Source organism: Amblyomma maculatum, chromosome 11 (assembly GCF_055883805.1).
Source record: "Amblyomma maculatum isolate TAMU_Amacu chromosome 11, ASM5588380v1, whole genome shotgun sequence".
Taxonomy (NCBI): Eukaryota; Metazoa; Arthropoda; class Arachnida; order Ixodida; family Ixodidae; genus Amblyomma; species Amblyomma maculatum.
Genome location: NC_139354.1, coordinates 56,565,354 through 56,592,252, shown reverse-complemented (window position 1 = coordinate 56,592,252; position 26,899 = coordinate 56,565,354). Strand labels below are relative to the sequence as shown.

The following is a 26,899-nucleotide window of genomic DNA, read 5'->3' as shown; positions in this document are numbered from 1 at the left end:
ATATGCCGGTTAGCATAAGGAATCTAAGTATAAAGATGCAGACATGTGGCACTAATAAATGCTAACAAGTCTCGGTGGTGGGGCCGCTGTGTCCATACGTTTGTTTCAGTTGGCCGACTAGGGAGATAAGATTGCCTTTGAATGCTTAGCTTGCTTGCCGCCTCAAGTTCACGACAGGTTAAGAAATAATCAAGCGTCAACTCCGCGGTTGCAGCGGAACAGAAACAGGCGCTAGCTTGCAAGCTTTCGCATGGAAGATTTGCAAATTTTGTACTACATTACCGTTGCGCTTCTACAAAGCGTTTTATCATATTTGAAGTTAGCTCGTATGCGAACAACGCCGTGTAAAGCGATGCGGGCAGGAGATGAAAACTAAAAAGTTACCCCATTAATTGTTGGCCCACGAGTGCTGTTAGGCGTTGCGGATGTGTCAGCATTCAAACGTTTTTCATTTCATGTTATATTACTTCAAGCGCATAGATACATTAAAGAAGGGAGTGGTACATCTTGTATGGTATAAATCGCAGAAACAAAATGAACAAACTACAATAAAGGCTATGCGAAAGAAGGCAGTATACAACAGTGAATACAAGCGCATAATATAGAAAATAGTACAGGCAGAATAAATTGAAAACATTCTTAAGCACTGATAAAACAGCTTTATACATTAAAACAAACAATCACACGCGGAGCAAGCATGCTTCGTTTACGCAGATAGGGCTCCAAGAAATGAATCTTTAGTAAAGTGAGAGAAATGCGCGATAATTTGAGCTATCACACCTTTAGGGCAAGAAAGTTTCGCTTCTCGCCTGGACAGAATTGCAGAAGTAGAAACAAAAGAACGACGTTGTCAAGGAGAAGGGAGTTTTAAGGATGGTGAACTTCTTGGAAGGGGCCTTTTATGTTGACAGAAGTCAATTACCGCTTTGTGTTGCGGCTCCTTTTCCTGGCGAAGGCTGAAGCATCTACATAACAGTCGGAAACGTTGCAGGACTTGTTCACATGTGTCATTGTTACCAACATCCACCTGTGAAAGTTATGCGAGAGTGTGTCTATAAAGCTTCCTGCTTTTGGCGCTTCCCCAACCTTTCCCATAGAGGTTAGGCTTGTGAAGGCAGTATTAGCGAGTTGTATTCCCCATTTAAAAAGCTCAGGACCACGGACTGCACAGAACAAGCCGATGTACATGTTGTGATAGGCTTCATCCTAATTTTTTGCCCAAACTCTGCAAAATTAGCTGAATAACTTGTAGAGTTTTCTTGTCCACCTTCCAGCTGTCATTATGCCATCAACAAATCAATCATGAGAGCCCATACGAAATTGAAGAAATCGGGCTCCACATCTTCAACAATGCTCATAAAAACAATTTGACGGCACTAAAGCCCGTCTTTGTAAGTATGACGTGATAGCAATATTGGCCCTGCTAGCAATTGTTGCCCTTCGTTCTCGCATAACTTCATGCTCTATGTGGATTTGCCGCCCGCCTAATAACACTCCCCGATTGTTTAGATGATCACACCTGATAATCATTCGCGTAAAATCTCAAGTTACCACATGATGTGAGACACCACCCGACGTATAAGTCCCGGTTTAACGAAACTTTACTCACGTACCTGGTCGCCTGGAACTAATGCGTTGGACTCCGCATAAAAGGCTTCCAAGTAGATTATTCCATTTAAGTAATCCTATGTGGCAGCTCCTGCCATGTAGGCCATGTCATGCGGTATTGTGATATCACGCAACCATCCGCCCTATCAGAGCAAGGTCATATCACCTGTTAACTGTTAATGTACTCTCGCGATTTTTCAGTCAGAACGTTAACAGCGCTTACACGGACGCTGGGTGCCCGGGAAAATGTAGCCTTTACTGGCAAAAAAGCTGTCTCAGCTTTACCGACGCCTTAGCTTTACGTTTTATCCCGGCAAAAACATGTGGCACAGATTGTGATGTAAAGCGGCTCACGGAACGGCCGATTGTTGTTATGAGTTGCATAAATTGTTAGATTAGATTATTAAACAGCCATCCCTGAATTCTGCCCATGTCTATGTAGAGTGATATGTGCAAGGTCTAACTCACTGGTGTAAAGGAGTCATTATTAGAAAATGAAACAACCTAAAATCATTCAATGCGACAGCACAGAGCCCACTCACGCAGCCTGCCCATATATAGCATTGTGGACTTTTCCATCAGGCGACATACCACTCTTTTAAAAGCGTCTAATAGTGTATAAAACGAGGACCGCGCAGAGACCTGCTAGGTGAGGGCGCGTACGCGATTGCACACCCAGCGGAACCTCACACCGTCGGTCGAGAAAGGGAATCCATGAACGTCTGTCCGGTTTTCTCGCCCCTCTCCTGTGCTGAATGAAAACTGCAAGCTGTGAAAAAAAGTGTAGCCTTCAGCTGACAGTAGTTGACAGCTGAGAGACGAGCGGCTGAAGGAATGTCAAGCTGCGGCGAAAAAAACAAACATAAAAGAGAGATAAAAGGACTTCGAGACGTTAAAACCTCTGGTGTATGCGTTCAAGAATATGAAGCGACATTAGCGCTCCCCGTGTGTGGCATCCCTTGCAGATATTCGTTGGCGTACACCCGCTTTGGTGTCTGTATAAATATTGATCTCATGATTATTAATCTATTACCTGCAGCATTACCGTATACGACCACAAACCATCATATCACCCCAGGTATCACAGAATGTGGGGCCCCAGTAGGTCCGATGTAGGCAAGTGGGGCTGGGGCAACCATCATAAAACCTGCATCGGTCCCCGATGGGGCAAAAGTGGGCAAGCCCCATTTGGGCTTGCCCCTGCTCCTCCTGCATGGGTCCCATAGCGGCTTTTGTTAGGCTAATGCAGAGCACATTCCTGCGTCGAGGCCACAAGGGTCCCTTGCCGGATATTTGAGGGCAATCGAACCTAAATGTGGGCTTTTTATGGAAAAGCCCTCATAGATCCGAAGTGAGGCCGCCCCCAATAAATCTTTGTGGGACCAACATCGGCCGTAGTGGGGCAAGAAAACGGACATACCCACATGCTGCCCAGATCGGCCCCTTATAGGTTACTTGAGGGCAGCTGAAATATGAATAAGGGCTCAATTTGGACAAGCCCTCGTGAAGCCAAAAGGAGGCAGCCTTAGCTAAACTGCTTTAGGTCCCGCATAGGCTGTAATGGGGCTGGAAGGCGGGCGTGCCCGCATGGTACCAAAATCGGTCCTTTGTGGGGACTTTGAAGGCCCGTGCAACAGCAGGTGGGCTCTAGGTTCAAAAACAACGTCCAGCCCAATTGGGGCTGCCCACATAAAACTGCTTTATATCCCACATGGGCCGTAATGGGGCTGGAAGGCGGGAGGGCCCGCATGATACCAAAATTGGTCCCTTGTGGGGAATTTAAAGGCACGTGCAACAGCAAGTGGGCTTTAGGTTCAAAACCAACACCCAGACCAATTGAGGCTGCCCACACAAAACCGCTGTAGGTCCCACATCGGCCGTAATGGGGCTAGAAGGCGTGCGTGCAATGGCGTAATCATTGTTTCCAACCTTTATTTGAATTAGATGTTGCCCTAAATTACTATTATAGATTATTTATATAACAGTTGTGGCCATGTTTAGTCGATTAGAAATTTACATGGCTTTAGTTCTCACACTCATGCGATTTGCGCTGCAAATACTAAAACAAACTGATTGCTAACTGTTGCCTCTTATGTGGTTGCTTTGGACAGCCTGCAACTCGCAGCACAATATTACTGTTCAGAACACACATCTCCATAGCCTGAACAAGATGTACATGAAGATATTTCGGCTTGATGAATGTTATGAATTAATGTAAAATTTAATATCGTGGCTGCTTAGAAAGCGCAGACATGTATAAAATAATTACTTAATCATGTGCATAAATATTGATTGCGAAAACTTGGACTAGGGCTTTCCATCAATTTTCTACGTCGGACCCCTATGAGAATAATGTGGGCAAGCCCAAGTGCGGCTAGCGCTATAGAACCCGCATTGGTCCTATGTCATTATCTGAGGGGCTAACTGAAATTTAAAAAAAAAAAAATGTTCCTTCAAAGCGGCTGCCCAAATCGGTCCAAAGTAGGACCATAGCGAGGAGTTGGCCGGATGTGCCCTTTTAACAATGCCGGAAAACTGTGGGCAGCCCCGCAAGGGCTGCCTGCATCGGCCCCTAGTGGGGCCCATTGGGGCTTTGTCGACAGCCCCCTTCGGGCCTACGTCGGCCCCTCTTGTAGCACCCACATTGAGCCCAGCAGGGCTGTCCTGCATTGCCTACATCGGGCCCACCGGGGCCCACCCTTCAGAGCCCACTTTGTGCTACCTGGGACAGAAAAGAGCAGCTGGCATTGATATCAACATTGGCTTCAATAAAGCCGCCCGCAAAGGTGGGCCTGCATGGTTTAATCTCACTCCTCGGCACCTCACTCGGGGTCCAAATGTCCCGGGCTCGACTGCCATAACATTAAAATTCACCAACTCTGCCATGACATGTAGTCCGGTTACGTACGTCCCACAGCACACTGTACATTGCGCCCCTGACCATGTCATCTGCCAAGGACGCAAAAGTGACTTTTCTTGCAGAACGCCGCAAACAACTGATGCCAGAGTTTCATCTGAGCAAGACCCTTTCCACAGTAGCGGCAAAGGAGTCATGTTGAGCCGGGTGATCAGAAAGAATTAAAACTGCGGAGTTGAAAAAACTTAAGCTTTGATCAGAACAGGCGGCAGGAATGAAAGGATATTATACTGCGAAAACAAAGTAAGGAAATAAAATTAGGAGAAATGATCGTGAAGGCAGACGCGGAGTAGTTGGCTGACTGGTAGAACTCAACACATTGTTACGTGCTTAGTATGCACGTAACAAGTATGGGGGTTTACTTGCAGAGTATCGCTCATAGCAAGACCGCGACTGCAAACGTTGTTGTTGTTGTGCCCTCAGATAATGGCACATACACACGAGGGAGATTGGCCACACGCGAAACCACTTGTAAGGAAGTTATGCTGTTGAAAAAAACAACAAATACATATTATTCCGCAAAATGGCAGACAAAGGCCCTGTTCACCAGAAAACAAAAATGAATAACTTCAACTAAATAAGTAAGTACCCGCAGAGGAGAAGCAGCGGAATCGGAACACCTAGCAGGGAATCCGACCAGAGGCGTTAACAAATGTGTGCACCGCTGAGCGAACTGTCCCGCTGCTGAAGCTCATCTGAGTAGCGCCAAACGAAAGTAAATTGTGAATAGTCAAGAATATTAATAAATGTTTTGCAAGGAATTTCTAGGAAGCGTTATCGGAGGGAGGCGAAACGGCGACAGATGAGGCAAAAAAGCTCCAACGTCGCAGGCTCATTACAGTATGAACACATGACTGAAGGAGAACAACCCGATATATGAAGATAAAAGTTAAACGAAGGAATCTTGCACTGAAATTTGTCAGACACACCTCGCACTGTCGGAAAAGGCCCTTTTCAGGATTTCATGTATACCTGAAATGCCTGAATTTGTCAAAAGATAAAAAGGCCGAATTTGAGGATTTCATCCAAATATTTTGTTTCAATCGCTCCACCACCACCAAAAAAATAGAAGTATGGAATAATGACAGGATAGGGCCATTCATAGAAGCAAACGAAAGAAAGTCCGCGGATTTCTTCATTGAAATTCTACAATGGTCGGGAACCCACACAAGTCTAATTTCGCGGAAATGAGACGGCTAGAGGTCATAAAACTGCCGACGCAAAGAAGACGCAGTCGAAGAAGTCAAGGAAGACGCTGCTTCTCCTCTGCGGGTAATTATTGAGTTGAAGTTATTCATTTTTGTTTTCTGGTGAATAGGGCCCTTTTCTGTCCTTCTGCGTATTAATATGTATTAGTTTTTCTTTATTCTCATATCAACAGCATAACCTCCTTACAAGTAGTTTCGCGTGTGGCCAATCCCCCTCGTGTGTATGTGCCATTATCTGAGGGCACAACAAAAACAACAATGTTTGCAGTCGCGGTCTTGCTATGAGCGATACTCTGTAAGTAAACCCCCTGTGCGTACTAAGCACGTAAATATGTTGAGTTCTACCACTCAGCCAACTACTCCGGCAAGGAGGGATCCGTCAAGGCAGTAGAAACTGAAAGAGCGTCCGTCGCATTAATAACATTGCAATGATCTAAAAAATTTTCCGGGTGACTAAAACAATAGCTAAAAATTCTGCCATACATATGGTAGTATAATTGGTAAGGCGGAGTGAAAAAGCCCGATCAAGTTGAGAAGAAAAAAATCCCAACACTCCTTTTTTCCTCGAGCTGTGCAACATCAGTGGCGATTACAACGTACGAAAGGAACTGTTGCAGATGGTCATTCAAAATAGAAACCTAGGTAGACACTGGAAAATAGTTGGCATGATTTCGACAAAAGTCATCATGAACCAAATTAACTTGAGGTGATCGAAAACTGGCTTGTGAATCAGAGCACGCGTCTACTGACAACGGAGTTATTAATGACTGCACTTATACAACCTGCGACTTTGATAGGGGGACTAATGCGTGCGAAAAATAAATTAGGGGAGGAACTGAAAATTGTTCGTGAACACGATAGGAAAGAATCATTTAATTTTAGAATGGACTGTACCGTAAGTTGCTGACAAAGGGAATCCAAAGGAAGTACCCGAGCCTCACAGTAGAATACTTTTATTGCCACACAACTAGGAAGGCCCAGGAAAAGCCGCAATGCTTGCCGTTCAATCAAGAGCAGTGGTCGAAGTTTGTAAGCCACGCAGCTTGTAAACTAGACGCAGCCGAATTCCATAATAGGGCGCACATAAAGTTTATAGATCATAACAAGGGCTGATCGTCTCATTCCATATCTCCTGTGGCTAATGCGACGCAGTATACCCAAAGCGCGCTCCCATTTGCGTGAATATGTTCAATATGAGGTCTCCAGCTCATTGAAGAATCATAAAGCCCAAGTACTCACCTGAACTAAAGGCTCTAGATGGTACTAAAGGGAAATAGAAACAGGTTGATTGACCGGAAAGACTAGAATGAAGCATTTATTGACAGTTTCAGTAAATCAATAAAGATTTAGCCAGAATTCAAGAGCATTTACATAATTTCATAAGGTATGATATAAGGTATATATTGCCACGTGTCTAGCGCCGCGCGATTGCTGTGCTTGGTGCCGACGACGACGAAACGGTTGTTGGCTCGAGAGGCGCGCTGGTGCTGGACTCTGTTATTGGAACTAGAGGCCGACCTTATTCTCGGGTCCTCGTCTACGTGTACCTTCAAGGCTCCCTGGGGCTTGGGTCGTGGCAATATATATTTGTGGATGAAGAAAAGAAGGCAATATCGTTTGCGTAGACGTGCTGGTGAACATCGTCTCGCAAAGAAATTGAAGAAAAAAAAAATATTGAATAGAAGAAGGGACAGGACCGAACCTTGAGAAATGCCTTTCGATTGAGAAAATGTGTGAGATGAAAGACCACCCTGACAACAGTAAAAAGATCTTCCTGAAAAAAAGTCTTTAATCCAGGCGACAGTATTCGGAACTTGATAATTTATAAAATAAGAAATTAGTAGTCTGTGATCAACACTGTCATAAGCTTTTAAAATTTCCAAAGATACTAGAGCAGATATTTCACGAGACCAATTAGATCAACGAATTCTGCTCTACAGGTCAATGTGAGCAGACCATATTGAGAATTCTGGATGAAAGCAAATCTGTCTGGGAGAAATAATTTTTGTCTTAAAATGAACTGAGACAAACGCGATTTGATTATGCGCTCTATTTTTGCCACCAAAGTACAAGTTAAAGAAATCAGTGGGATATTGTCAAGGACATAGCCAATGGCTTTGATTCTTTAGTAGTAGAACCACTTTGGCAAGCGTCCGGGAACTAGGAATCCAGGAGTCGTTTAGCGAACAGTTAACAATATCTTCTTCCGTCGATGGTTTGCGAAGGCGCTTGACAATATTGCTTTTTGTTCTTCCGGAGGTGTGGTACGTCGAAATACAATAGAAAAAGAACTTAAGACCAAGTTAGGTAACCGGGCTATTTTTGTTGGAGGTGTTCACAGAGCTCTTAATGTTACAATAGACGTTATAGTTAAGCTACGTTCTTGTGACGATGCCTACCTACTTCGAGTTAATGATTACCTAGTGGAAATCTAGAAGACGAAGTAGACATGGTTAGGGCATGTAATAAAAGACAGGATGATCGATGGTCGATAAAGGTAAAGAATTGGATTCCGAGGGTAGGAAACGGTTACAGGGAGCGACATAACTTTAGATGGCCGGGTAAGTTTAAGAAGTTTGCTGTGGTCAAGTGCAGGCAGTTAGATCATATGAGTGTTGGAGGGATGCGTGAGAGGCCTTCGCCCTGCGGTTGGTATGATCCATCTGATGCTGATGGCATAAAATGATGAACCGAGGCGTTGTCCTGGTATTCCGAAGTTATGCATTTTATTTGGTTCGCGTGTTTATTGAGACGCTTTTTTTTGTTAGCTACTGTATACTTGTGATTGTCATCACATCTGTGTTCTTGCAGTAGCAGATTTACGGGGAACTCTGACTCGTTTAGTTACCATTCCTATTAAACCAACCTTTGAAGCTATCGGCATTAATAAATAAAACAACTGATTGATGTGAAATAACATCAAGCTATGAACAAGAGTCGATATGAGCTGAGAGAGCACTAAGAAGCGAAGTCTGAGAAATCTGCGCGCTAGTCCTAATGATCTGAATTGCTTGCTGCATCCCACACATTAACGTCTTTGTCCGATAGTGCTCCGTTATCGGTCGCCACGCTCAGCGTGTTCTCGTCTGGCGCCTTATGAATAATGAGGCCCGTTTTGGAATGGGCACTCGTGTGACGCTGGATGTATATGCCTGGTGAGTGGTTAGAATAGAGCTTAAATTTTCCACAACGCGCCGAGCTGCCGGAGGGCAGAATATGCGCTCGATAATACCGCTAGATATAGGGAACATTCGAGTACGCAAACCTTTGCTTCGCACAGAGCAGCCAGCAAGTGAAGTTCGGTTATAATAGTAATGCAAGGGATATGAGGTGTCGTCACATTAGGAAGCAATATTAACGAGTCCTGTTGAAAGTTGAACAAAGAGGTGTGTACATTCCTTCATAGCAAAGTAGTCACGTTATTTGGCTCTGCTATTGTATCTTCTCACACAATCTCTTTGCTATAATGAGACGATATAGATAAGAATGTCTTCCTTAACTTAATAATCGAGTGAAGTACTGCAGTAAAACTTTTTCATAAGGAGAAAATGCCCCACGGCCACTGTTCACGCTATAACCCCACGATGCTCTTTTAGAGGGGGAAAGCTAATTTGCCTGTGCATTATGCACGATGTGGAGTGCGAATAAGCGTTGTAACTGCCTTCGCAAAGTGTGAATAGCCAATACCATCAGAAACATGGCTCAATGAAGAGTTTGTGTTCGTGTTTTAATAATTGAGTTCACTGCTAAAAACCGGAAATATTCTGTTGCTCTCATTTTCTGAAAACAATATATTGGAGTGGATGTCAGAATATGAATGGAAGCTGAAACAAATTGAGCAATAATACGAAGGTAATACGAACGAAATTCTATTTTGCCATCACCAACCAATAAGATAACCGCTAGACATGAGTTGGCTGCATGCTAGCTAATCTTGTGCCTTTTCTAAAATTGTTTTCGAGCTCTGTTATTTAGTGTAGGTTTTATGAGCGATTTATTATAGCATTTGGCATCGAGTTACCTAGATAATGCTTATGAAACAACGCTGTACGTGTTCTGCCTGAGTCGTTATATTTTCTGAACATTGTAAAAAGAATGAAATAAATAAGCATTGTAAATGCTTAGGTCCGTTAAAAAAACTAGCAGAGTGAATCTGCGCTGTCTAGGCAAAGGATTTTGCCGAATGCATAGACCTTATGCTTATTCCAGTCGCCGGTGGGGTTCTACCAACCAGAAATTTGTAAAGAAGCAACCAGAAAGGTCTGAAGGCATTTAATTGCAAAGAAATTCGTTTTGATGGCTCTGAATTATCAACTTGAAGCTATACGAATAACTTTTTGCATCACAACATTGTTTGTATGTATGTTGTGGCTGATATGTAGGTAGTTATCTCTTTGGCTGCCGAGATTACAACACGAGAAAATGTGCTTTGAGAGTTTCCTCCATGGCAAGAGGAATGCCACAAGCTCACTACTAGATATTGTTCCCCTGCAAGAAACCGAGTCATATAAGAAAAGTGTTCCGTGCCTTTTTGTAGAACTCGAGATTACAACGCGAGAAAATGTGCTTTGATAGTTTCCGCCATGGTAAGAGGAATGCCACAAGCTAACTACTAGATTTCGTTCCCCTGCAAGGAACCGAGTCATATCAGAAAAGTCTTCCGCGCCTTTTTATAGAACGCCTTCCAGAAGTTAATCTTAAATCGCATATGGTGCAGTCGCTGGTCTGCTTTAGTAAAGAAGCTGTGTAGATGGCGAAGCTGGTCAGCCTGGTTTTCGATATGTGCCTCACAGTCCCAATCTATGCTCCGTGAACGTGTAAATGCGCTGAAGCAGTTGCAGCTAGAATTAGCTAAAATAACCCGAAATAATGGCAATATACTAGGTATTCGTGCTAGGGCTTCGTGCTAGTTAAACGATTGTCAAGTAGCTTTTACGCACGGCTGGTGGAATTTAGAGACTATACACAATATATAGTATTCAATAATTAAGCATAAGTGTGCTAGTTCGCCTAATATTGAGGCTGAAGACACCAAGGAAGGGTTGAGCGAGGTAGAATATAGGAAGTAGCGACTGACATATTGTGTGCGAAAATATTTTAATTCCGCATCGCTGGACTGTAACTCTGTGGCTAAACAAATGCAACTTGACCAGTAGAAGTCATGAAAAGAAGATGCATATGAAATAGGCCACAAGAGGCTAAGTCGCTTTACATTTTGTGTTCATATTTAAGGAAGTCTCATAACGCAAATTAAAACCGAATGTACTCAGTGGTTCGAGGCTGACGTATCCTGATAAACACTCCTGCTGATAGGAGCTTCTGAACAGGTTGAAGAGAAGGTTAAGAGAAAAAATGGAAAAGTAACATGTGGATAATGACAAGGCAGTTTCCTCTTGAATTGACAAATATTTCGTTTTTACTTGAATGACCAAGGTTATGAAGCTGAGTTTTTTAGGAACTGCACACCTTGCCGTCGGTGTAGTGTTGGGATGCATTGAGAGCCGAAGTCGTAAAAATAAAGGCTATGAAGAGAATATAAATGCCTCAGGAGCCGCCTCTGCTTCGTATGGTATTAGGCTATGGATGCTGCGCATTGGTTTGTCTAAAGCAAAATTTGTGCTACTAACCTTCAGCTTGTTTCGTAAGTCTAAAAATAAAAGCACCACAATCCAATTCAGACAATTATGAATCAGCACTAAGCCAGTATCAGCATTTGGAGCGGCAGTTTTTGTTATTTGCATGCACTGTTGGTCCTCTTTCTTTTTTGACTTGATGCCGACGCGTTTTTTTTAAGTCCCAAGCAAGTTTCCTTTACCGGGTATCGTTGTTTTTGGTTACATGCACTGCGCTTGCACCATTCCGAGATCATACATTTATTTCACGGTAGAGCTAACATGAAATTTTACCCTTGTGTACTTCAAACGGGAGCGAATGCATCTGCCCCGAAATCGGTTTTCCGAAAACACCCTAATGACTTCGCGATGACTGCGCCCTAAAAGGATGGTAATGCGTATTTACTGCAGCACGACCACGTTAGAATGATTAGATTTCCCGCTTCCGATTCATGCTAGTCGCAGAGCAGAGACGTGTAGTTTCGACTACGCTACAGAACTGCGTAATTTTCCTGTTTCTTTTCGGCACGTAGCACAACATTGCGCATACGCTGAAGGATGTGTCGCAAAATGTCGAAGTGTTCGGAGCTGATTGCTTTTCTGTAAACTTTATTCTTCTATAGTTTTTCTCGAAGATGCACGTTCGTAACGAGTAAGCCATGATACGTCCTTAGGAGTGCTACTAACGTTATTTGCAGTAGTGCTTTTCCACCCTATGTGCAGCGTTTAAAAGATATCTGAATCACATTCAGTGACCAAGTCTCGAGATGTTTCGCATATTTCGAAACCGCACGGTTGGATTCTATGTTGACTTCTACACTGTTTACAATCCCTCAGTCCAATTGCAATCAAACGAGCCAAACAATGACAGAGGAAATTTGAATTCCTTTTAGTTCAACATACCACGCATTCTCCTGTTGACGAAAAGAAATCAAACATAAGTGCCGAACAATGACAATTTTGTTTGCGAGGTGGACCTGAAACAAATCAGGTTGATCATGAGAACAGGAGCATGATTCGAGAGTTTTCGCGCAATATGTACATTACGTTAAATGGAGGCGCCTCAAGCAGTACGTCTGGTGAGCGCCAATGAGAACAGACATTGCAAACTGTGGGGGATTTCATAAAATTATAACGACCGTTTTATAATTCACATTTGCCAACGTGATGGACTTATAGCCTTCAACTCAGCGTAATTTCTCTTTAAGGGTATTCTTTGCAGTTAAGATAGTTTGCCATTTTACAAAATACTCGTGAAGGACTTCGGCATCAAAACTCAGAGCGAATACATCCAGCAGTATTGGATTGAGAATGGTTTCAAAACGTTGTAACGTTCACACGAAATTCGATCATGGTCAGCTTTATTGAGAAAGCTCCGTCATCGGACGCTAGTTCTATCATTGCGGCGTCAAAAACCTGCTAATAGCAAAACAATCATATTTTGTGAAAGGTGTCACCAGGGATGTGGTATGCGACCTAAAGCCCAAATTTTACATATCGGGAGGCACTAAACACCTTCGCGTAATACTCCAAAAAGGCCAACGTTGCTTAGCTAGTACTTGTAAACAATGTTAAATTACACATCAATCCCATTATCGGAATCTGGGTCACATGATGCCGCTTATTAAGCACAGCTTTTCGCAACGAGCCTTCCCAGTGCTAAGCAGGCTTTGTACAAGAGTGAACTAAGTCATTCCTGCGCTATCCGGATAAGGCCTTTGTAATTCCATCTTAACATTAGCAGTTGTATCCGTAGATAAACCAAGGACTTCTAATTACAATTCATACGAGTTGCACAAGCTTTTGTTAAATGCCTACTCAAGAGAGCTAACTTTCATGCTTGAAATTTTTACAACCAGCAAACATGGCTGTACTTCCAGAAAAACATAATTGACGCTGTCAGCGGGGGCGAATGACGAATTTGTTGTAATCTACCACAATGAGCTTATTTTCAAAGCGCCCACTGCGGTCTAAATTTTCAATGGTATTTACCCCTGAGCTTGAGCATCACCATACAATGGCCAGTAAAAGAAACCAGTAGAGCTTCACATACAAACCCGCAAGCCGGTCAAGCCTCGTGTAAAACGTCAACACAATCTCGCGCTATGCAGCAAACACAGTGATCTTCATCAAAGTAAAACTATAAAACATTTTTGCGGTCTGCAATGAACATCATCATCTTCCAGAAGTTCTATCTGCGCCGCTAGCTCATATAACCTGCAGAAAAAACTCGGTATCAAGACGATACAATTTCTTCTTGGAATAAACGAAGTGGTAGTGATAGTAATATTGGTGATAACAAGATAAAACTCTTCGCGTTACTTCCATTGCAAAAACGTAAGTGCATCCCTGGGATTTCTTTCAGAAAGCGTTTACTCTTTCTTTACACTTCTTTTCCAGCAAGTCTCGGCCAGCCGTGCTGGGCCAGAAGTAAGGGCAAATGTTAAATGATTTCAGATCCTATTCCCGTGTGTTCGCTGCAAACTGCATGTGGGGTCCTCCTTCAGGATTTTAGAACACGAAGCACGTCCATGATTTGTTGGGGCGTACAGAGAATTTCGCTGATTAAGGAAGGTTAGGTAATCGAAACACACTGTACACGCAGAAGCCAGAGTAGCAAAGGAATTGGTCCATGATTTTACACTTGCTGCACCTAAACGAGGATTATTCGTTTCTTCTTGCGCTGCTTTCATCTGATCACCTGAGGTAATGAGATGTCTCGATAGAACTTCTGTCCTTCCTGAAACCTGTGCACGTTTCGAACTTCCTATAAGAGCTTGTTGATTGAATTTCTATAATTTTGTTATGATTGCATTATCATGGGGCTTACTTTTGTGCCCCGCTTTTTCACCAAAGAAGCTAGTAAAGACAAAACTGGGGAACTTAATTTTTTTTCCCGGATTGCTTCCATGATTGAAAACAAATTTGAAACAGGCTTAGTATTTGGCAAGAACTCGCGCTCAGCAATCAACTCTAAAGCCCTGCACGAGCTGCTCTTCAAACGAGAAGTATGTCACTTATACTAGGTCTGATTAACAGTGTATTCTCTCAGAAGTGACGGTTCAGAAACCGTTTGAAACTGTAGTATTATAAATATTCTTTACTTGACCACATAGAAAGACAGGCTACTTGAGCTTGTTTAGTAAGATGCATATCTTGTTCGGCGAAAAATACACATGAAAAAGGAAGCACAGACACAGTATGCATTTACGTGATTATATACGGCATACATGATTAAAAAAGAACATCAAACGGTGTAGGCTATAAGCAGATTGGTTTTATGCGCACAAAAAGACGACACAAAAAGACAAGGGAGACAGGACGGAGCGCAACTTTCAACTGTTTTATTCCGGAAATGTACACGACATTTATACCAAAATGTCTCGCACGAGGCACTGATGAATATGCACTGATACATTTTTTGGTATAAATGTCGTGTACATTTCCGGAATATAACAGTTGAAAGTCGCGCTCCGTCCTGTCTCCCTTGTCTTTTTGTGTCGTCTCTTTGTGAGCATAAAACCAATCTGAGTATGAACCAACTAGCCCCACAATGCATATTACTGGAATAGGCTATAAGGTCTGTATTGAGGAAGCAAATGTGCAGATTATTGGAGTGCATGATTACTCTCGGTAAATAATAAAAGAAGACCAAACTAGCAAAAAGCAGACAGGACTCTACCTAAAAGTACACACAAAGTTGAGCCATTTGATTTTGGCGCCAAATCTTCGAACAACTGCCCTGCGATAGAGCGGTCATGTCAGCTTTCCGCACATGGCTCTTTACAAAAATGAATACACGTTAGTCTCGAGGGCCAAGCATTAACGCGCATTTTTGAAGGGGTGCAGGCTCCGTATGCAGGCTTCTATGGAGAGCCCCATACATGTCTTCAGTGCACACAACGCCCATTGGCGCCGACCAAGTGCGCGTAAATCCAATCCCGGCAGTAAAGCTTGGAAATGAGGTGTTGGCTTGCAACTGCATCTCCCGATACTGAAACGTGACCAGTAAATGCGCCAAAAAAACAAGACAAAACAAAAACGTTCGTAGTAACTAGAAATAATAGCGAGCCAAACTTAATTTTCTCCACGACATAGACTCGTAAAGGAGTTAGTCTTGAGCAAATTAACTCCCAATAGCAGTCTCGCTAGAATGGCATAGTAGAGCTCTGGAGATGGTCACGCGTGCATGGAATTAGGAAGCCTAACCCGGTGTCTAGAAGCAATGCAGCAGAAGAAATTCTTAGACTGACGAACTGCAGTGGCCCTCGGACATAAGTATATGAAAAGTGCTAGCTAATGGTAATGGTGGTGGTGCGGGATATACCGGGCACAAAGTGAACTAGCAGTTTCGGTTATATCCCACGTGCCATTCAAAGAATCCGTGACGCCTTCGTCGATGTCATCGCAATCGATCATCTAAGGATGTGTAAAGAAGACAAAGAACGAAAAACGCTGCGGCATCGCCCTCACCATCGCTTGTCTCCGGCACCTATCTCTCGCGCTGAAGCTGTGCCCTGCGGCTGGCAATTCGACCCTGCTGTGCCCTAATTACTGGCAGCGCTAGACGTTCAAACCAACTATTAAATCCGCATTTCACTTGGTGGAAGTCCATCTGAGGCTCCCTGTACTCATCTCGCCCTGGAACTTCGCAGCAGAACGTTGACTACTCCAATGACGGAGCCGACTTCATTACGCCTACCTCCGCCCGTCACCTGCACAGGTGCCCTTCGTCAACGGGACCCCGCTACCTTCAGCGGAAGCAGCGATGGCGACGTCGACGATTGGCTGTCCACTTACGAACGGGTCAGCCGTCACAATAACTGGGACGACAATCCTAAACTCAATAATGTCATCTTTTACTTGAGCGACGTCTCTAACCAACTAATAAATCCACATTTCAGGTGGCATATTATGGTACTTCAGGATCGCAAATATATAGACTCTGTAATAGGGCGTTTATTGACGCTCAGATGGAGAGCTGTGAGGACAGGACCTTGCAACGGCGAGCCCAGCGTACTTCTTTGTCTTCGTCGCACCACGCACAGGTGCATGTCGATGGCTCAAGTGCTGACTATCACAGTACATTTTCCCCCCGGGTAAAAAAAAGGAGCCATCCTGGCGACTTATGGCGCGGAAAGCACAGCGGGGTCATAGAATGGCTTCAATCGGTTCGCGTGAACTGTTTCACGACCACGGCGACGCAAGTCCGCAGAGGGCGTGACGGGCTCAACTACGTAGTTGACTGCAGATGTTTGCTGGAGGACCCTATATGGCCCGTGGTAGCGAGCAAGAAAATTCTTTGAAAGGCCAGGAGTTGTGGAGGGCACCCAGAGCCACACCAGTGTGTTCGGGAGATATGACGAAGCTTCGCCGGTATCACGCAGGTATTTTTGTTGCCACTGATTTTCTGTTGTGAGAGAGAGGGCGAGCTGACGGCATTCTTCTGCGTACGTGACGGCATCGGATAGCGGGGAAGATTCGGAAACGTCAGAGCGGTAGGGAAAAAGTGTGTCCATAGTACAGGGTGGCTCGCGCCCGTAAAGGAGAAAGAATGGAGAGAATCCAGTAGTGGCCTGTGTCGCGGTGTTATATGCGTAAGTAACAAACGGTAGAACTTGGTCCCAATTGGAATGGTCGGTGTTCACGTACATAGCCAGCATGTCACCGAGAGTGCGGTTAAAACGTTCTGTCAGTCCATTCGTCTGAGGGTGGTACGAGGTAGCGGTGCGGTGTATGATGCGGCATTCTTTCAGGAGACCCTCAAGAGCGTCTGATAAGAAAACGCGTCCGCGGTAACTGAGCAGTTCGCGAGGGGCACCATGGCGAAGAACCAGGTTTTTGAGAATAAAGGCAGCCACGTCGCGTGCGGAAGCAGAGGGCAATGATGATGTCTCAGTGTAGCGGGTTAGATGATCCACTGCCACGATAATCCAGCGGTTGCCAGCTGAAGTTGTAGGAAGGGGACCGTATAGATCTATGCCGACACGATCAAACGGACGGGCAGGACAGGGCAACGGCTGCAGCGAAGCAGGGGACTTGAGAGGAGTTTTTCGGCGTTGGCAAGACTGGCAAGAGCGGACAAAATGGCGGACAAAGCGGTACATTCACGCCAGAAGAAGCGTAGACGCAAGCGCGTGTAGGTTTTCAACACTCCGCCGTGGGCGCACTGGGGATCAGTATGAAAAGCAGCACAAATTTCGGCGCGGAGATGACGGGGGATGACTAAAAGCCACTTCCTTCCGTCGTGAAGATAATTGCGGCGATAGAGCAGCCCGTCACGAATTGAAAAATGGTGAGCTTGGCGGGCAAGCGCCCGAAACAAACGACCTGGAGAGTGACTTGAAAGAAAGTCCAGAAGTGTAGATATCCACGGGTCGCGCCGCTGTTCCGTGGCCATGTCGATAGTGGCAAGCGAAGACAAATCGTAGGCGCCGATCTCATCAGACAACGAAGAGGGAGGCAGCGGTGAGCGCGAAAGAGCGTCCGCGTCAGTATGCTTGAGGCCTGAGCGATATATGACACGAATGTCATACTCTTGGAGGCGAAGAGCCCAGCGAGCAAGGCGGCCGGACGGGTCCTTGAGGGACGCCAGCCAGCACAGAGCGTGATGATCAGTGACCACATAAAATGGTCGGCCATAGACATACGGACGGAATTTGCCGATGGCCCAAATAATGGCCAAGCATTCTCTTTCCGTAACAGAATAATTGGACTCTGCCTTGGTCAAGGTGCGGCTTGCGTACGCCACCACATAGTCTCGGATACCAGGTTTGCGTTGGGTGAGAACGGCGCCTATCCCAACACCGCTAGCGTCAGCGTGAATCTCAGTTGGCGCATTCGGGTCGAAGTGGCGGAGGATGGGAGGCGAAACTAACAGTCGCAGTTCCGGGGGCAAGAACTGCACTTGTTTCGAATTCCTCAAGTCCTCCATGTCGTCCCGCTAACGTTATCAAAGTTTCTGTAGAAGGCGCCACAGTTCTCGCTCTCGTCGATACCGGTGCAGCCGCCTCCGTCATCAGTGAAGCGCTCTGCCGTCGAATTCGCAAAGTGACCACTCCGATTTCCGACTTTTCGCTCCGCACCGCCTCATCACAGCACATTCACCCCTCCGCATCTTGCACAGCCCGTGTGCTCATTCAAGACGTCTTGTACCCCATCGAGTTTATTGTTCTGCCGAACTGCTCGCATGATATCATCCTCGGCAGAGCGCTTCACTGATGACGGAGACGGCTGCACCGGTATCGACGAGAGCGAGAACTGTGGCGCCTTCTACAGAAACTTTGATAACGTTAGCGGGACGACATGGAGGACTTGAGGAATTCGAAACAAGCGCAGTTCTTGCCCCCGGAACTGCGACTGTTAGTTTCCCTCAACGGTGCTGGTAGAACGTCGCAGCATTGGAGAAAGCGATCGGCGCCGAGGGGAATGTGATCGACGAGTGGTATAGGTTTGGCGATCTTGTGGGACAAATTGAGAACCGGGCGGAATCATTTGCGAGCGTGAGTCGGTATCGTACTGGCAAAGTCGAATGTCAGGCTGTGAAGGTTGGAGGCGCTGGCGACAAAGGCGCGCAACATGGCCCGGCCGACCGCAGGCATAGCAAATCGGAAGGTTGTCCGTAGTACGCCAAGGTTTCATAGGATGAGGGCGGAACCTTGAGGGTGGGGCTTGAAACGAAGGCTCAGCATGCGGCGGTGAACGGTAGGCAGGGACCTGCACATAGGAGCCAGACGTGGGCGAAGGTGGTGGCCTAGCCGTTACTTGGGCATAAGTGAGAGGTGCCGTCACAGGCGGCACCACGGGGTTGGACGGCAAGACATCAGCGACGTGTTCTTGCACGACACGGCGTATAGCAGGGGCCAAAGATGGAGCCAGTTCAGGAACGAGGCGGCCCGAGTCTTGAAAATGGGGAAGGAGTGAGATTTGACGTGCGACCTCTTCACGAATAAAATCTTTGATCTTTTGATTCAGCGGGCTCCCTTCAGAAGTTGGCGAACCACCCAGGGCTAATGCGGATACGCCTTCGTCGCACCTAGAAGCGCGCCGCTTGCGGAGCTCGTCGTAGCTCTGGCAAAGCTTCACGAGTGCACTAACGCTGGTGGGATCTTTCGCTACCAGCATCTGGAAGGCGTCCTCAGAAATGCCCTCGAGGATGTAGCGGATTTTGTTTGCTTCCGGCATGGCCGGGTCGACTCGTTTGAAGATATCAACGACGTCTTCTATGTAGCTGGTAAAGGTCTCATCAGCGCGCTGAACACGATCGTGTAAACGTTGTTCGGCACGAAGCTTACGCACTGCCGGGCGGCCGAACACTTCCGCAAAATTCTTTTTAAATGTCGACCAAGATGACAGGTCAGCCTCATGGTGGCGAAACCAGAGGTTCGCCACGTCCTTCAGATAGAATATGACGTTACTGAGCTTGTATGAGTCATCCCACTTGTTGTAGCTGCTTACTCTTTCATACGATGACAGCCAGTCGTCGACATCTTGATCGGCCGTGCCGCTGAACAGGCAAGGGTCACGCTGGCGCACGACGCCAGCACACATGATCGTGGGTGGAACGGCCGGCAGCGTCGAAGTGGACTCGTCTTGCATGGCGGTCGTAGAGGGTAGTGTACGGCTTCGCAGTTCCAGTTTGGGTGGGATCGTTTCCGGCACCTCCGCCAATTGTAATAGGGCGTTTATTGACGCTCAGATGGAGAGCTGTGAGGACAGGACCTTGCAACGGCGAGCCCAGCGTACTTCTTCTTTGTCTTCGTCGCACCACGCACAGGTGCATGTCGATGGCTCAAGTGCTGACTATCACAGTACAACTCAGATATTACTCTCATACCTTTCCCTTAGTGTTATCGGCATAGCTACGCATATTGTTTCTCTCTCTAATGTTCGTTTTACATTAGAAAATGTCGCATTCGAGAGGACAGGCGACCATCGCAATCGTTCATCATTGGGCGGTTTGTTATGAAAGATCAGGATTGCAAATATACCCTCTAAGACGTCGCTCTCATACCTTTCCCTTAATGTTTGTCATCGACAGAGCTACCCATTAAGTTTCTCTCTGCAATGTTCGTCTTATATAAAAAAATTTTCGCATTCAAGAGGGCGGGCGACCATCGCAATCAATCATCAATGGGCGGCTTATGGTGGTACTTCAGGATCGCAAATATACCCTCTCAGATGTCGCTCTCATACCTTTCCCTAAGTGTTTGTTATCGACAGAGTTATGCTATAAGTTTCTCTCTGTAATTTTCGTCTTGCATTGGAAAAGTTTTCATTCAAGAGGGCGGGCGACTTTGCAGTCCTTAATATTTGATTTACCCACAAACAATGGTAGTACTAAACAAAGGAAAGACACTCTGGGCCGGTGTAACTTGGCGGGCTGTAAAGGGGAGCGTGTTTTAAAAATAAGTGAGAGCAATACCGAAGCGATGCTGTCTCATGTATAGTGATTTGTCTTCACCATATAACCCCCATGCTGTACCCAAAGGCAAATTTCAACCCTGTTTGTCGGAGTTTTAAAAAGAGGCCGCATTTTTCTTTTCGGGTTTGAAAAAAAGAACGACAACAAAGACGCTTATCAATTGAAAATTCTACGATTCAAAAACATCTTTCGAAGACGCTATGCTATCAAAAATAAGACAATAACAAAACAAATTTTTGTAACTTCCGGGCTTAAAAGCTCGAACTTTTAAGACGATAGATTTTACATTTTGTTTTGTTTTTGCAGTTTATTGAAGCATACACTGGAAGCAACATGTTTTTCGCTGAAACAAAATTTTCTCCTGGGTACTTTTGCTATCACTGGGCAGAGTGAATTTATTAGTGAACATTATTCTTATACTCTATGCTGAACATAAAGTAAGCTTCGTTCCAAATATTAATATTGTCGGCGATCGTATTTGTTTCCTATATAAGACACATGTCATGTATTTTCACTTTCAAGCGTTTGTCTCTCCGTTCAGTTTTGGCTTTCATAGACAAAAGCAATCTGATTTGCCACATAATATTTTATGATGTAAATGCTATTCATTTAACCAAGTTAAATAGCACATTTATTAATTAGTGCACTGTATTTTGCTTTGCTCAAAGGCGTTCATTTTGTCAGTGTTCTTGCCAGCCGTTTGACACATTCCAGATTGTGTGCTCACAAAATCATTATCCTAATCATCATCAGCCGGGCTATATCCAAGCAAGGCGAAGGCCTCTCTCATATTCCTCATAGTAACTCGACATGTGCTAGCTGCATCCACTTGACCCTTCCAAGCTGCTTGACCTCATCCGTCCACCTAATTTTGTGCCGCCCTCTGCTATTTTTTTTTCTTGGTTTCCTTCCGTTTCAGTTTAATTTGCACCCTCAACGGCCATCAATTATCTAATCTTCACAATTATGGGTTCCACCCTCAACGGCCATCAGTTATCTAATCTTCACAATTATGGGTCGACCCATAATTGTGAAGATTAGATAACTGATGGCCGTTGAGGGTGGAAATTGGACTTAAACGGAAGGAAACCAAGAAAAAATTGCAGAGGGCGGCATAAAATTTGTTTTCCTTGATTTTGACTAGAATTGATAACTATAGAGCTATTTCTTTGACGCAATCTGCCCATTTTCTATCGTTTTACGTTACACCTACCATTTTCTGTGCAGAGCTCTGGGCTATACTCAACATAAGTAAAACCTTTTTCATCAGGCTCCAAGTTTCAGCCCATACGCGAGCACCGGTAAGATGAAAGTGTTACATAGGATCCTCTTGAGTGATGTGTTGAACTTTGATTTATAATAGGCGACCACAGGCCAAATGTACTCCATCGCGAACTTATTCTCGTAATCATTTCGCTTTCGTAGTCCGGGTCTGTGGTTACTACCTGTCTTAAATAGGCACACTCGCCGTACATTCGCAGCACTTCATTACTTATTGTAAACTATTCCTTTCCCAGGCAGTTCAACGTTACTTTAGCCTTCTGCATAATAATTGTTAGGCTAAGAAAATATCTAGTGTAGATCCTGTTTAAACCGGTGCCCTTTCCATCGAAGTCGCTATGATCGCTTGAGGACAGCATACCGTAGTGGACATTTAGAATTGAGAAACATAGAAACGTATTTCGCAAACGTCTTTTTTTTTTTGTTCTTGAGTGGAAACATTAGGTCTCTGAGCGTCAGGTGTGCTATAATTTTCATTATTATAATAAAAATTCCGGAGTAAACGAGAACGCAGAGAATGCAGGCGTCCATGTCAAAAGGGGCCTGCATCTGGGCGACCAGATCGATTCTTCCAGCCGCTCATATAAACCCGATGCATGCCGGCTCAACGAAAAGTGTGAACGAAAGAAGATATTACGGCCGTTTCTATTCGACCCCAGAGAATGGAAAGCGAAAATCACCGGATTCTATATATGATCAGCACTAAATAAAAAAGTGACAGTTTTTGTGGAGACCGCATTGCTGAAGATAATAACACCAACAGAGAACTAAGGAAGTCGCAGGTATGAAAGGCGTTGGAACCCTCTGAAAGTGCACAATAAGAATAGGAAGCGTGCTCCTGCCGGCTAAGGGTTCATAACTTTAGGCACAGTTGAAGATAGATTGCAGCCTGTTATTTTCGCTGAATAAGGAATCACAGGTAATATGCAGAACCTCTCGTATTTTCGTGTGCATGTTCAGGGCCCACGCTCTGAATAAAGGAAAAGGATTGCCACATGCTCACCAAACCTTGCTGGTCCAGCAACGTATTATTGCAAGCTGCATTCATTGCCGAATCTTCACGTTCGGCTTATAGAGGGCAGGAAAGCTTTTTTGATAGTGTTTTCATCATCCACATCGTGCCGCTGGTTTTGTCGTGAGAAATACACAGGTGTGTCGCAGGCTACGGGGCGAACACCGAGGCCATTTCGAGGGAACCAGGAAACCAGAAAATGCGCGCCAGAGAGATAACGTCAGAAGAGTGCATTTGAATAAGACAGAAGAAAAACGACGTCTCAAATGTAAAGTGCGTATTCTGTGATTACTGTTGCGAATTGGAAGATTTGCGGTATAAAGACTATCCTCAGCTCTTATTTTCCAAATGACTAAAACAAAAACAGGAAAACGAACAAACACTAGAAACACGTGAACTAAATGGCTTGCGATATGTATATATGCATAATTCAGGCATAAACATGCCAAAAAGAACACAAAATTTCAAAGTTCGAATCTAAGGATAGCAGAAACTTGAGTACATGTGATACGCCTTTATGCATTTCCGAAGTGAGACACATACAATGTTTATGATATGGTAACTTTCTGATACACTTGGAATTCTTTATGCTTCAGAGGAATTGAAATATAGGAATTTACAAAAAAGGACGCACGAAGATTAGGATAACTGTTAGGGCTTGATTTCAATATGTGTTTTCCGCTTCAGGTCGTGGTTGCACGCACATATCATTTTTGACCTCCTGTATCTTTTCTTGAACTACAAAAGCTACAATATACTATTTTTTTTTTTACGCAGCTTCCCTCTCTCTTTACGCGATTTCGAATATGAATGGATTCAGCAAAGGTTTTTCTTGCATTGCGAAGCTTATTGCGTTCCATCATCACATATCCTCTGCAAATGGCATCAACAGAAAAATCAACTGCATAGTTAAGTACTTTCAAAAAGCGTTCCACACTGTCCAGTGGTGAGGTAATGTTGTATACCACAGAGAGTCGGTGGTATAAAACTTCAATTCATCTCCGTCTCGCAACAGTTATCTGGAATCAAAACAATTGTGCCGGTGCTCCATTTTATCGACATGATTGCGTCGCTGTCGCTTTCCAGGTCACTGCCGCTAGATGACATGTAAATGTAGTTTTCCCGAGCTCCAGAACCTGCTGCGTGTTATATATATGTATATATATATATATATATATATATATATATATATATATATATGTGTGTGTGTTAGGAATTCCTCAGTGGTCTGTCCTAGGTGCCACTGTTATTTTCGTTTCATAAATGATAGCAATAACAGCATTACAGTTCGAGCATGGTGGTCTCGAGTGTGGTTAATCGCAGATTGTGCCTTTTACACTAAAATGGCATGTGAAACGGAATCGACGCAGCTGGAAGGGGACCTCCTTGTCTGATGCATTGCTTTATTGAAATTTCTTTCCTTATGCAGAACTATGGTTGCTGTTCAACCTCTATAGATCTTCCAGTACTCTCACATATCACCCGTCTACACCCTGATTTCGCAATGTCTGCAAGACTGATGAGGATTCAACCGAGTCAAATGATTTCTCGTAATCAATGACTGCTATGTGTAGGGGCTGGTTATACATATTCCGAGCACTTATCTATGCTATGAAGAGGATGCACTGCCAAGTGGAGTGGTGGTATCAAGCACGGCGGGTTTGTTTTATAATGGCTTGTGTCCCCACATTACTTTGGGCTGTGTGCTTTTACTGAGTAAATAATTAACAATTCTATGATGACATTTCGGACTGATAGTAAACATTATTATCGAGTTATATTTATTTGTTTACACCTAAGCAAAATAAAGTGACATTATGTACAGGTCGCAAATGTTCGTTTTCCTTGAAATTCTGGAGTTTATTACATGCCACGTGGGTGGAAAATGGAACGGAACATTTATAGCACTATTTACAAGCGCTGCCAGAAGTCGAACTTTAAGGGACCCGTAGCTGTGGGCCATTGGTGACAGCTTTCGGCGACTGATCCCGAAGGCATGGATTCAAAAACGGAACCGTCAACCGCTTTGCACTGAAGTCGAAAGTCTAGGCCCCCGTGTATTTTGCTATGTTAGTGCTTTTGAAAGAACGCTTGGTATTTAAAATTTGCAGAGCCTGGAACCTCTGCGTTCCTCATAGACGATATCGCTTTAGGCCTTGAGCTCTTAGTAGCTAGACCAGCCATAGAAAGTTATCGATTTTCGACTGCGGTTAATTCCGCATCATATGCAACTACTGGCTTATACCAGACCCACTGCTGTTCCGAGTTTATTTTGCATACCCAAATTTTATCACCGCTTTTCTTCTCCCTGCTAACCAAGAAAGAAGCGAAAGTGAAAAAGAAAAGAGGAAGAGTGCTGGAGATTTTTCGATAATCTAATAAACAAGGCAGCTGCTTTGGAAACAAAGTTATCTGCTGACATAATTTTTTCCTTCGTCATTGACGCAGAACAGAGAGAAATAAAAAAATCTTTGAGAACTTCGTTGGCAGGGGCATTGCTGTTGTGAATATATTATGTAAATTTGTTAAAATACCCGAATAGTATTTGCATTGCCACAGAGTCTCAACGAACCGCATTCTTAGGAGAAAAGTACGGCGAGGAGCGTTATCACAGGAACAAAGTAGGCTTTAAGGAATTCATAGGAAACTTCTCCAATAAACACACCTTTTCGCAATGACACGTGCGTAACCCAGCCGAAGGAGGAAAGGGGAGTTGCTAAAATTAATCACAGAATGTCCGATCTTGGTGTGAGATAATGTCAGATATACTTGAAAGTAGATCTTTTTGCAGATTATGACGTATTCATAGTTAAAACACGTGTCGCAAAATGTCTGGAGACGACTGAATCTGGGCTTTTGTGACGCTGAAACTTTTTTCACTTTTGTACGGGGTTGCCATGAGTATCCTCATTACTAAACGTTTTTTATCAAAACTGAATAAAAGTTGTATGAGTGTTACACTTCGGTGCAATACCTTGCGCTCATTATTAGTTGCGAATTACTACATGATCCGGCTGTCATCGAGATCCTCGGTGCAGAATGCCAACACATTTAAACTTCGTCAGAATGAACGTTCACTCCCTCACTCACTCACGCATTCACACACTCACTCACTCTACTGCGTCTGCAGGATTTTTACGGCAGGCAGGCGCGTATCTCACGTTTTTTACGGACCGTGAAACGAGCTTACCGTAGCCAGCTTTTCGATGTAATCGTCAGGAGCCCCCAGAGAAGCGAGGCCGATCTCCTGGGAAAATCTGGCAAAACTTGGGTCGGCAAACAAGGGGGCGTGTCCGAGAAGTTCGTGGCAGATGTCACTGCGAAGTAAAGAAGAAAACCCAATTGGGTCGAAGCCGTTTAGTTTCAGCGACGGGAATGAAAACCTTAAGCGTAAGTTGACGGGAGTCAGCTTAAGCTTCAATCATTGCTAAAAAAAAAAAAAGAGTGGCGGCAAAGAGGAAGCGGAAGAAGCATCGCGGGAATATGCGCTTTTTTACCTTTATGGAACACATTTTGAAGGTAGGAAAAAGAACTGAACAAGGGTAAAGGGGGTACGCCTCAGCTCGCAGATGAACCAACGTTTCGACAAGTGGACTTGTCTTCGTCTGGGCATGCCAGACGAAGACAAGTCAGACACTTGTCGAAACGTTGGCTCATCTGCGAACTGAGGCGCACCGCCTTTACCCTTGTTCAGTTCTTTTCATACCGTGCAAACCATCTTCCTCCTTACATTTTGAAGGTAGGCATTTTGTAAAGAATCAACAAATGACTGATTATTTTCCCCTCAAAACTTGACATAGAGTTTCATGTGCGTGACCAACAGCGGTATATCTTTCA

At 44.5% G+C, this 26,899-nt stretch overlaps 1 protein-coding gene across 1 annotated transcript in view; it reads right to left on the bottom strand.

The window, feature by feature from the left end:
- Positions 1–26,899, bottom strand: part of Hn (phenylalanine hydroxylase) — a 133,688-nt gene that overhangs the window by 11,803 nt on the left and 94,986 nt on the right. Inside the window, exon 9 of the mRNA XM_084585046.1 lies at positions 26,253–26,379. Within this exon, the coding sequence (XP_084441172.1) occupies positions 26,253–26,379 (127 nt within the window). The remainder of the gene's footprint in view (positions 1–26,252; positions 26,380–26,899) is intronic.